This window comes from Nelumbo nucifera, chromosome 3, assembly GCF_055504915.1.
Source record: "Nelumbo nucifera cultivar China Antique chromosome 3, China Antique-T2T, whole genome shotgun sequence".
Lineage (NCBI taxonomy): Eukaryota > Viridiplantae > Streptophyta > Magnoliopsida > Proteales > Nelumbonaceae > Nelumbo > Nelumbo nucifera.
In genome coordinates, this window is record NC_142651.1 from 96,490,274 (window position 1) to 96,502,293 (window position 12,020).

Consider the following 12,020-nt stretch of genomic DNA (forward strand, 5'->3'; position numbering starts at 1 on the left):
GTAAACCCATCTGCTTCCAACTGTCTCCTTGCCTTCTGGTAGATCCACAATGTCCCATGTCTGATTCTTAATCAAAGCTGCCATCTCTTCCTGCATAGTTGTCTTCCACTCAGGTTTGGAGAGAGTCTCACTAACACCCTTGGGTATAGACACTGAATCAAGAGATGAGAGAAAAGCACGGTAGGAAGGAGAAAGTCCACACTGTAGGATAAGTACTGTGAAATACAATGAGCAGTACACTTTCTCTTCCCTTTTCTGAGAGCAATAGGGAGATCAAGGTTATCTGTAACAGAGTTAGTAGGATCAATGGGAACTGAAACAGTAGCGGGACCAAGAGGAATACCTGAATCCATGGCAGCCGAATCTGGAGTCTCCAAGGAATCCACAGGAAGTGATGTGAATTCTGTTGTAGTGGAATCAACCTCCTTGTGAAGTCCCTGTCGTAAGTAATGCTGAGAAGCAGAACGCAAAGTAGGTGGCAAGGTAGGTGCCACAGGGTGGTGGTCAAGCACAGGAGTAGACACAGGGACTAGAACTGGGAGAGGAATAGATTGCTGACTCACTTCCCCAAAACAATCCCCCTGAGAAGGATTCTTTGAGAAGAAGTATGTGGATTCAAAAAAGGTGACATCCATGGTAACATACCGGCTCCCAAAGACTGGATCATAGCAGCAGTACCCTTTCTGATTCTCTGCATATCCAAGGAAGACACACTTCTTTGCCTTGGGATCAAGCTTCGAGCAGTGAGGACCAAGGATATGTGCAAAGCATACACACCCAAACACCCTGAGAGGAATATGAAACATCTCCCCCTGAGGAAAAAGAAGACTGAATGGGGTGTTGAATCCAAGTATACGAGAGGGCACCCTGTTAATCAGATATACTGTTGCGTGAACTGCATCACCCCAAAACCAAACTGGAACTGTAGATGTGATCATCATGCTTCTTGCAGTCTCAACAATGTGTCTGCTCTTCCTTTCTGCAACACCATTCTGTTGTGAACTGTAGGGGCAACTACTCTGATGGACAACACCATATTCTAACAGATATGAGGCAAGATGTCTTTCAAAATATTCCCTGGCATTGTCAGATCTGAACACCTTTATTCTTATTCCAAATTGTGTTAGTATCATCTGATGAAATTGCCTCACCAAGGATGGTACCTCATCGTGGGATCTCATCAGGTAAATCCAAGAGTCGTAAGAAATCATCCACAAATAAGAGAAAATAACGATAACCTTCCATAGAAGGAACATGGTAAGGGCCCCACACATCCGAATGAATAACATCAAAAGAAGAAAAACATCTTTTATTACTAGGTTTAAATGAATGTCTACAATGCTTTCCAAGTTGACAACCTTCACACTCCAGACTTGACAAACTAACAGACTCAAAACGTTTTGGAAACAAAAAACTCAAAGAAGAAAACGGTAAATGACCCAAACGATTATGCCAAAGCATAATTTGACTCACAAACCCTGACTCACTATCCTTGCTGACATGATGACTCTGATGAAAAGGAAGTACATCCAAGAGGTAGATTCCATTCACTCACGACCACTCCCAATCGTCCTCTTTGAATCCAGATCCTGCAAAATACAACGACCAGGAGAAAAAATTACTGAGCAGTTCAGGTTCTTAGTCAAACTACTAACAGATAACAAATTAGTGCTCAATCTGGGAACATGAAGGACAGAGGGTAGAGAAATAGAATCACTAATCTTGACAGATCCCTTCCCAGCAATAGGAACATGGAATCCATTAGTTGTGGAGACCCTATCTCTGCCAAAACAGAGCTGGTAAGTTGAAAAAATAGTAGAGCTCTGGGTCATGTGCTCTGAGGCTCCAGAATCTATAATCCAAGGAGGTCCCTCCTTATCTGAAGTGGAAACATAATTTGCAGTGACGTGTGAACTACCTGTGTGAGCAAAAGAAGTAGAGTGGACTCCACCTGTACCTTGCTGTCCGCTTGCGGCTGAACTGGAACTGGCTGTATCCCGCTGGTTTAGAAGTAGCTCATACCTCTCAAGTTCGGCCCTTACTACAGCAGCTGCAACAGACTCCAGAGCAGTTGTAGTAAGAGGGGCCAGAATGTCACCAGTAACTGCCATGTGCGCATTTCCCTTCTTATTTTTCAATCTAGTCGGCACAAGATATGGGTGAAGCTTCCAGCAAGTATCTCTTGTATGTTTAGGCTTCTTATAGTAGTCACAGATCAGACCTCTTTTATCTTCCTTCTTGATGTCACTGCCACTTTGTTTAGGTTTCACAACACTTACCATGGAAGACTGATCAGAAATAAGGTTTTTCATCATCACATCTCTACTGCACTCCTCCCCAGACACAAAGGCATATGCTTGGGAGAGAGTAACACTGTCCCTGGAAAGAAGGTGTTGTCGTGCAATATCATACTCAGGATTAAGGCCAGCAAGGAATTCAAACACCCTATACTTCTCTAGATGTTTCTGATAGGTAGCTGCATCCTTGGTGGTTTCCCAAGCAAATGTCTCTAAATGGTCAATCTCCTGCCATAGGGTTTTAAGGACTGAAAAATAGGCTGCAACAGATCTATCTCCCTGCCATGTAGCAATAATCTGATTTCTCAATTGATAAGCCCTAGAAACATTCTCCCTCTGTGAATAGGTTTTTGCAACCCCATCCCATATTTCCTTAGTTTTATTTGCCCATAAAAAATTTTTACTTATATGTGGCAACACAGAATTACACAACCAAGTCATCACCATATAATTCTCCTGTACCCACCGGGAGTTGCTAGTTTCGGGTTTCACCTCTTCACCAGTGATATACCCTAATTTCCCACGAGCACCAATGGCCATCTTTGCAGATTGTGACCATTCTAAGTAATTTGCACCATCCAACCTAACTATAGTAATGATCCCAGCCCCGAAAGGGTTTCCAGCACCTCCTCCTACTGGTCCCATTTCACTCCCAGGCTTATTTTCAACTTCGTGGCCCTCCATGCTTCTCAAAAAATGTAAAGAAAATAACTGAAATTTGCAGCAAGATCAAACAAAACACCTTTTGGAACCAACAACACCTTTCTGGTGTCCTAGACTTTCTTCCCACAAAAGATTCCTTTTCTATAGGACGGGAGAAGAGAGAGAAGAGGCAATTGCCCTCTCTAGAAGCCTCCAAATCAGGTAGGACTTGAATCACCCCTTACAAAAAACTCCAAGGAACCCTAAAAAATTAGGGCGCCACTTCCTAGTTCAAAATTGAAGAGTCCAACAGAAACAGGACTCTTCCCCTTTCTCCAGTTTTTCCTGATTTTGATGAGAAACCCTAGACCAACTACAGGGCACACAGATCCACCAAAAAAAATCCAAAAACTGGGCTTACCTGAGGGCTTCGATCAACCTCTTAAATCACCATGCAGTCGGCCGATCTAGGGCTGCATGAGAGAACAACTTCAAGGAACCTTCGGCCTGCTCTGATACCGAGTACAGATCACTAATTACAAATTTAGTCGAGTTTCTTGTGAAGGAAAGAGGGGGAAGATGAAGATTTCAGCAGTAGAGAAGAAAGGAGAAGAAGAAGAGAGTAGAAAGTCAACCAGGATTGTGAAATAAACCCTAGCCGCCCCCCTCTCATTATATTTATACTTAACTTAAAAAGATGAGATATTACAAGGATGCCCTTAGTAGGGCGGCTACTAAAAGCTGAACAGTCACAACTTAAAAAAACATAAACTAATGGGCCTAAAGCCCAACAACTTCCTAACTAAATAAAAACAAACCAGACCAACTCAACATCATCAAATGGGTTCACTGGTTTTATCCAATGAACCACCCTAGCAGTAACCACCTCAATATTTTTTTTATAGATAAAAGTTCATTAAAATTCATTATCAGCAAAAAGATAAATGTCTGTTACAAGCATCCCAAGGGGAGGCGCAAGGTGCAGCCTCACTCTTTAAAAGACAAAAACAGCACAAAATTACAATTGGACCCAATAATCACCTCAATAATTACCCCTCTATTTCTCTCCTTTTCTACAAAAATTCTTTGGTTTCTTTCCTCCCAAACTATCCAGAAAACTGCAGCTCTTGTGCCTCACTCTTTGCATGTTTGGTGGGGGTCCACCTGCGGCCAAACAGAGAAAAAACCAAACCCAAATAGAAGAAACAAAGGGGCAGAAGATTAGTAGGTGGTAGCATGACTCACCATTGGCCTTGCAAAGAATGCACCAGTTAGGGGAAAAGTACCAAAAAAGCCTTTTTTCTTTGAAGAAGATCACAAGTGTTAATTATTTCCTAGAGCTTATTATCATAGGTATCAAGAGAATAGAGCATGTGAATATGACTAATATGTAAAGAGCAGAGATTGAAGAAGAATGTAACAAGGTGAAGTGTTCTATCTTGCATCACATGCCCTATGTATTAAGAGAATAGGGCATGTAATGCAAGATAGAACACTACACCTTGTTACATTCTTCTTGAATCTCTACTCTCCACATACTAGTCATGTTCATATAAAAAAAAAAAAAAAACTATTAGATCAATCACTGATTTGGTGTGTTCAAACAACATCTTGGTATCAGAGCAAAGAGTTCATGCCATTCAGCCAGTAGGCCATAATGTCTGAGTTCTGACATCTATGGTCTTGCTCTGATTTTATAGTAGGCCCTGATTTTAGGATTCTTTTTGTTATATGTTTTCAACTGATTGGATGAATAAAGAGCTATTATCCAATGTTAGTCCCAACTATCTATGGTCTTGCTCTAGGGAAGAATGGACTAGAATCTGGCTACAATCCTTGCTTTGGGCATTTTTCTGCACAAAATGGCCGCTCTCAGACTCAAACCCGCGTTTTCACACTTGACAGCCCATGATTTTACCATTATACCACGTAATGGCCCCTTGATTGGATGAATACTTGATATTTTATATATTATTCACATGATAAATTGAGAAAAATCCAGTTTTGATCACCTGGATTGGTTGATTCTGCATGTCAGTTTTTAATGGGATTGGCTGGTATTGTCTGGTGCGTATGATCTTTTGGGAAACCATAAGAGGTCCCATGCTATTTGGTCATTGTGTGTGCCTCTTATGCTGTGACAAATTTTTTAATATCAATCAGCTGGTTTGTGAAGACTACGGCTGTCAATGGATCAGTTCTGCTCTGGCACAGGGTGGACCCAGTCCCAAATCATAACATATAGATTCTATAAAACCAGACCAAAAAGTGAACTGGTTATTAATTGGGATACTCGGGCCTTGCCCAATTGGACCCATTACATTTGGTTTCTATAATAAACTGTAAAATAACAATTTGAAACTTCATTTTTTATAATATAACCTTAATAGGTAGACAGTAAATAGTAAACCAGTTTATATGTTAACAAAACAAGTGCCATTAACTAAAATTATTTTACATACTGCCTATGAAATTTAAACCTTTTGGACATGAAGTGTAACAAAGAATTACAAAAAAAAACCATGAGACATTATATTTTGGGTCTTATTTGGTTTTGAAAAGCAAAAACTAGTCCCAACCCGATAATAATCAGGACACAAAACTCAGAACCAGAATTGGTATAATCAGTTCAGCCTGATTCTATTGGGTACACCCAACCCATTGACAGTTCTAGACTGTTTGTGCACATGCCTTCTATTGTTGCTTAATCAAAGTTGTTCCTGGAGATGGCTTCCTCGAAAGAGATGAAATCTGGGAAGCGGAAATGCACAAATTTGCTACAAAGGCGGCTCGTAGCCCCTGGCCCACACCAGGCACGTGCCTTTTGAAAGTGCTGCATCTAGGACCTAGGTGAGGCACATACCCTAAAATGCACCTCGCTGTGCGCCTAGGCACACCTTTAAAATTACACCTCAGCACAATGGAGTTGCAGAAAAGAAGAATAGACACATTATGAGGTTGTCAGAAGTCTACTCTTCCAGATGCATGTTCCAGTACATTTCTAGGAAGACGCAATGTAGATTATTGTATACTTATCAACAGATTGCCATCACCAACATTCCAACTTCAGTTCCACATAAGCTTCTATGTCAAGTTGAGCACCCCTTCATTTACCCTTAACAGTGCTTGGTTGTGTATGTTTTGTTCATGGCTTTAGTCCAAATAGGGAAAAGTTTGATCCCAAAGCTCTTTGATGTTTTTTCCTTGGGTATTCCTCAACGCAGAAGGGTAATCAAATTTTTTATCCTAAGTTCGGAATGTTGTGTCAAAAGATGTTACTTTTCTCAAGTCTACCCCTTTCTTTTCTTACCTGACCTCTATTCAGGGGGGAAGTTTCAATGAAGTGTGTTAATTTTATCCTGTTCAGATCAAAAGTGATGTGAGTAGCCCTATTTCTACACCTCAATTAGTTGATGTCCTAAATTTACAGTTGTATTCTAGAGGAAAGAAGGTAACACTAGAGACTAATCAGCCACCTCAATCTGAAGCCCTTAGTTTAGGTAATCAACCTTCCCTGGTTTTTCTCGTAATTCATCTCATACTAATGTTGATAATCTTGACCTACCTATTGTTGCCTGTAAAGGAAGAAGCCAATGTACCAAGACTTCCTCTGCTTGTGTTGCTTATCCCATCTCCAATTATGTCTCTCATGATTCCCCCATGCCTTTGTTTCTATTATATCCTATGTGTTCACTCCACACGCTATTACAGAGGCAATGCAGGTATCTCAGTATAAGGAGGCAATGACTCAAGAGATGGATGCATTTACTAAGAATCAGATATAGGAGTTAATTGAGCTTCCCAAAGGGTATGTTCCTATTGGTTGCAGATGGCTGTACACTACAAAGCATAAGGTTGATGGATCCGGTCAAAGGTATGGTATAAAACAGGGTTAGTAAGAGTTAGGCTAAGTTTGGGATGACTTATTCGAATAACTTATTTTGGGCTGGGACCACACCAATAAGCATTTATTTGCATTTGGAAAATAAGCCCGTTGAGAAGCCCAAATTTTGGGCTTATTTTTAAGTGCTTATTTCCTTTCTAGCCTATCTTGGCCCACCATGTCATTTTAAAAATACCTCTATTACCCCTGTTTAAAATAAGTGCTTTTTCACCAAATGCTCACAAGTGCTTATTAGAAATAAGCACTTATTTTTCAAATAAGCACCCCCAAACTTGGCCTTGTATACAGACTTTGTGATGATCAAGAGACCTTTGCACCTGTTGCAAAGATGAATTCTGTTCGCTTTATTTCTCTCTTACAACTCATTCTTCATGACCATTGCATCATATGGATGTTAAAAATGTCTTCCTCAATGGTCATTTGCAAGAGGAAGTTTATATGATTACTACCAAGAGTTTGTTTTCCTAATAGTCAAGGGAAGGCATGCAAGCTTCAGAAGTCAATTTATGGCTTAAAGCAATCACCTCAGGTTTGTATTAGTTACTTTGGAAGTTGGAACAGATGCAAATTTAATCAAGATTATTCAATTGAATATAAATAGTTTAAATCTCCTAAAAGGTTACACTAATGAAATTTAAAAATCATAGTATAGAGTTGCTCCCTTGGAAAAAAGTTTGACAACCCATAAAAAAAATATTCAATTTGAAATTTAGCAGCCTCCAGAAGGAAATATTTTTTTGTTAATATATGGAAGGAAAGATTTTCAAAGAATAACTCTGATTTGAATTCTGTAGGTGGGCAAATTCCATACGATCTTCTATTGCAAGTGCATGTGGAATAAACTTATTGCCATTCCCAAACAACAATGCCAATCCACTTCAACTCTAAATTTTAAAGGTAAGTAAACTAAGCCTCTCTTGTCATCTCAAACTCTGTTCCAACTTGACCATTGGATAAACACATGCTTATATTGAAACTAGGACACAAATAATGCATTAATACCTAATAGAAACAAGGAAATAACAGAGAAAAAGGAATAGCTTGGTTTAGATTTCCATAAAGAGAAAGTAAAGATCACACACCGTAATCCGATGGTACTTCTCCTTCTTGTTGTAAACAGACAAAACATAGACCATCTGTTAAAGACAAAGAAAGTTAATGATCAAAAAGGAACTGATGAAGAGAACTAGAGAAGACCATAGCTACAGACAAATAAGAAAATCTACATCAATGGATTTGTTGTCAAGAAGGGGACACCTAACAGTAAACTATGGTCTAGAATTCAATCACTGCTGGTATGAAGTAGGTGATGAGATTTGAATGAAGAAAATAGCTGATAAAATATCCAGGTTAGACAATGTCATAAGTTAGGAAAAAAAAAGATAATCAATTTCTATTGGTGTAATTGAATGTAATTCCAATCAGTTACCAATGCTACAATCCATAAAACCACAAAAAAAAACCTCCAAATAGTAATAAATAAACCTACAGCAGTAAAATACAAACCATTGCAATTAAAAGATACAGAAAAATCTCTCTTGATAAGCATATGGCAAGAAAAGTCTCTCTTGAAACCATTTTATGCCTGTCTTTGGCTCTCAATGGCAGTCTCCTGAGATCAGCAAAACCTATTTGGAGGTCTTTCCTGTTCTAGCTTTTGGCTTTGTGAGGTGAGCCCCACTCCAAAAGCATATAAGTAATGTTTGGTGAAAAGACTGGAAAGCCCAAAATTTGTTGTCAGCACAACCAAAGCTTCATCCCTCCCCAACAGAACCTCAAAATCAAAAATAATCTTATTTTTCTTGATATAGCTAGAGAAATTTGGGAACAAGTTTGTTGGAAGTGTGTCACAAGAAGGTTAGCACCTTCAACACCTTGCAAAAAGGAAAACAATTTCTATGTTTATCCCCAAACTGGTGTAGTCTTTGCAAATACAATGGTGAGAGTTGTTACCACTTACTAATATCTTGCCCATTTACTGCAGATATTTGGGAATGGTTGTTTTCTTTATTTGGGTGCTGATGGAATTTGCCAACAGAGGTGAATCATCTCTTTGATCTATCAACTTTCATGTGGCCTAAGAAAAGAGGAAGAATCATGTGGAAATACATAAGAGCAACTTTGATTTGGACTATCTTGGAAAAAAAGAATGCAAGAATCTTAGGAAAGAATAAGGAAGCGGTGAAAGAATGTTTGATAACTAGGGTAATCCGCTAGGTTAAAACTTGGGATACTATCTCCAAATTCTCCTTTGAGGACTTTTGGAGAAATTGGCATGTGGTGGCAAGAAGCACTTCAAGAAAGGAAAAAAGCAATTTCAATGTGGAAGCCCCCTCTGGAAGGATTTGTGAAACTGAACATTGATGGGAGCAACCAAGGCAATCCAGGTCCCTCTAGAGTTGAGGGGTTATGAGAGATATAGAAAGACATGTCATTGCCATATTCTTTGCACTATTGTGAGTGAGAGACTTTATTAGGACTAAATTGTTTGCAGTGTTGCAAGAAATTGCACAATGAGCTGAATTTGGAAAATTTGATGATTGAAGGTAATTCTAAATTGGTGGTAGGTTGGTTGAAAGAACCGGAGTCTGCCATTTGATGCTACAGTAATAAAATGAAGAAATTTAAATGGTTGAAAGAACCTCAGAACATATCCACTGTTAAATTATTAGTGCTTAAATCATTTCTTATTACTTCTACCCATGTCCTTTTTGGTCTGCCCCAAGCTCTTCTAGCCCCTTCAATGTGTAACAAACCACTTCTTCTAACTGGCACAATTGGTGGTCTTCTATGCACGTGCCCAAACCATCTTAATCCATTCTCTCTCATTTTGTCACCTATTGGAGCTACTCCTAGGTTCCTATGGATAACTTCATTCCTAATCCTATCCTTTATAGTTTTCCACCCATCCATCTTAGCATTCACATTTCTACCACATTCATTTTCTGGACATGTTTCAATGAAATTTATAGTTACCTTTCTCAAAAAAATAAAATAAAATAAAATACTATTTGTAATTGGCTTCAAAGAGGTACAAATAGACCAAGAACAGCCTTCTCTTACAGATCATGCAGTTTTTATTAATAAGGATTAAGAAGACAAAATAAACTTACATGCCCATGGTGTGTCTTCAGGCCTCGATCCTCCACCCTACAATTGCCATCAATAAGAAGGGTCTTGATTGGAACCTAAAAAGTGTTCAGAGAAGATCATAGTCGTAAACTCATAATATGGATGATAGGTAGGGTCAACCATAGGAAGTAAACCATTACAAGAATAAAAGAAATCCACTACAATTGCTTTGTTTCCTAGACCTGGGTTTGCATGTATTTGTAAATTTTTTCCCTCAAAAAAGAAAGAGTAAGATCCCAAGATATACTGACTCATATTTCAGAAATTAAGGGGAAAAAAAAAAAAAAAACAGAGCAACAGTTCCTGAGAATAAGATAAATCAAACAAACTTAAAGGGATCCTACATAGCTTAATTTCGGGGGAAAAAGGTATGAGAGAAGTAGAAGGCAATAGACCTACCACATTATCTTGTGGTTTCTTCTTGTAATAAGCGAGAAGACGAGATTCGAGAACGAAATACCGCATATGGATGTAGGAACGCCCAATCTTCCTTCGTCCATATCGGACCATCCACCCTTCATAAATGACCTTCGACATCGCTGCCTCGTCCAAATACTCAGAAGCAGCAAATGATCACCCACCTCATGGTCAAAACCTCCAAAAATTCCAAAATCCAACTAAAGAGCCAGAATCAACTCCTTAAGCTCAAAAAGAAATCGTCACTTGCTGCAGATCAACAAAACCTATACAACCGGGAAAAAAATCAATCATTAATTTCGAGAAAACACATCGTTTCTACTAATAAGTCCACCAATTCTGCACAATCAGCTCATTCATCGTACTATTCAGAAGAAACGACATAGGAATCAAGGTCGAATCGCCCATGCACAACTCTTATTCCCAGCAAAATTCTTCAAGTCCAAAATCCAAACCTAAATTACCACTACATATATAGGACAACTCGGAGGAGGTCGACGAGTTTCTAGTCCACAAATCAGAAACCCAGCGAGCGCACGATCTGTACCCGAATGTAACTAGACCGTGATCAGAAAAACCGTGATTTGAGGGAATAACCAGTAGCCGGTGTGGTCAAGTAGTATCTCTCTGTGCGATCAGATATTTAAATGGGGAGGGCTGAGTCAGATAAGAAAACGGTTTCGTTTTCCTGATCTGAGACGCCCGCGGTTCATCAACCGATAACTTTCCGGTTAGATAGCCCGGCGACGGTGACTTCTGAGTGGCGGGAAGTACGGATTTGTTGGTCCGACGTCTGTTTTGAAAGGAGGTATCTCCTTTACGCCCCCATTTTTTTTTCCTTTTTTTCCTTTTTTTATTTTCTTTTTAGGGAAGGGGTTGGGAACTTGGGGCCTTGGGCGAAAGAGGAATGGATGGGCGAAAGAGGAATGGATCTATGATCTATCTGTCTGATGCGGACGAAAATCATTATTAGGTTTTGAGGGTGAAGTTAAAGAACTGCCCCGCCCAATAACAGGAATTACGAACACGACCAACGATCATGGATGAATTATCTTTCTTTTTACAAAATAGAAATTGAGCCTGCAAGATCATCGGATCGAAGCGAATATAGGTAAATACAAATTAGATTCGTTTTAGCGCTTATTTAGAGATTCGAATCGAATCTTTATCTGTCGGATTTCGATGGGATATTCTTTTGGTAAATCAAATTTCGATGGGATTGTTTCCTAAAAAAATTCGATGGGATTGCTTCACAAAAAAAAAAAAAAAACGACCCCATGGGATCGACAGGAGAATCAGTATCAGTACAATATCTTATATCAGCATGATCAAAATACATCAAAAATAACTTTGAAAATTAGATATCCATTTATTTACCATAAAACATATATCAAAAATAACTCGTATGAACTTTTTGAATAGAAAAAATCAACTGATATGGAATTTGATCCAAATGTTCTACTCAAAAAACCCAATAACTCTATTTTTGGCTAAAAACAATTACTATTTAAAAATAAAGGGTAAATTTTTTAAACTAGCCTTATCGTTTACCTAATTGATATACCTCTATTGTTTGACTATTGTCTAATGCTACCCCTAATGTGTCTTGACAACTTACTAGCTCTACC

General features: G+C 38.9%; 1 protein-coding gene across 5 annotated transcripts in view; it reads right to left on the reverse strand.

Annotated features, from left to right (window-relative positions):
• Window positions 1–11,341, reverse strand: part of LOC104586852 (protein ENHANCED DISEASE RESISTANCE 2-like) — a 76,860-nt gene extending 65,519 nt beyond the window's left edge. For 2 of the 5 annotated variants that reach the window (XM_010244221.3, XM_010244217.3), the window contains exons 1-3: window positions 10,375–11,333; window positions 9,957–10,031; window positions 7,926–7,979 (exon numbers count right to left, since the gene is read on the reverse strand). In XM_010244221.3, coding sequence (XP_010242523.1) covers window positions 7,926–7,979; window positions 9,957–10,031; window positions 10,375–10,512 — 267 coding nt within the window. In that variant the 5' untranslated portion in view covers window positions 10,513–11,333. Of the gene's footprint in view, window positions 1–7,925; window positions 7,980–9,956; window positions 10,032–10,374 lie in introns of all 5 variants that reach the window. The other 3 variants (XM_010244218.3, XM_088900448.1, XM_088900450.1) reach the window with 3 other exon arrangements.
• Window positions 11,342–12,020: the final 679 nt, after the last annotated feature.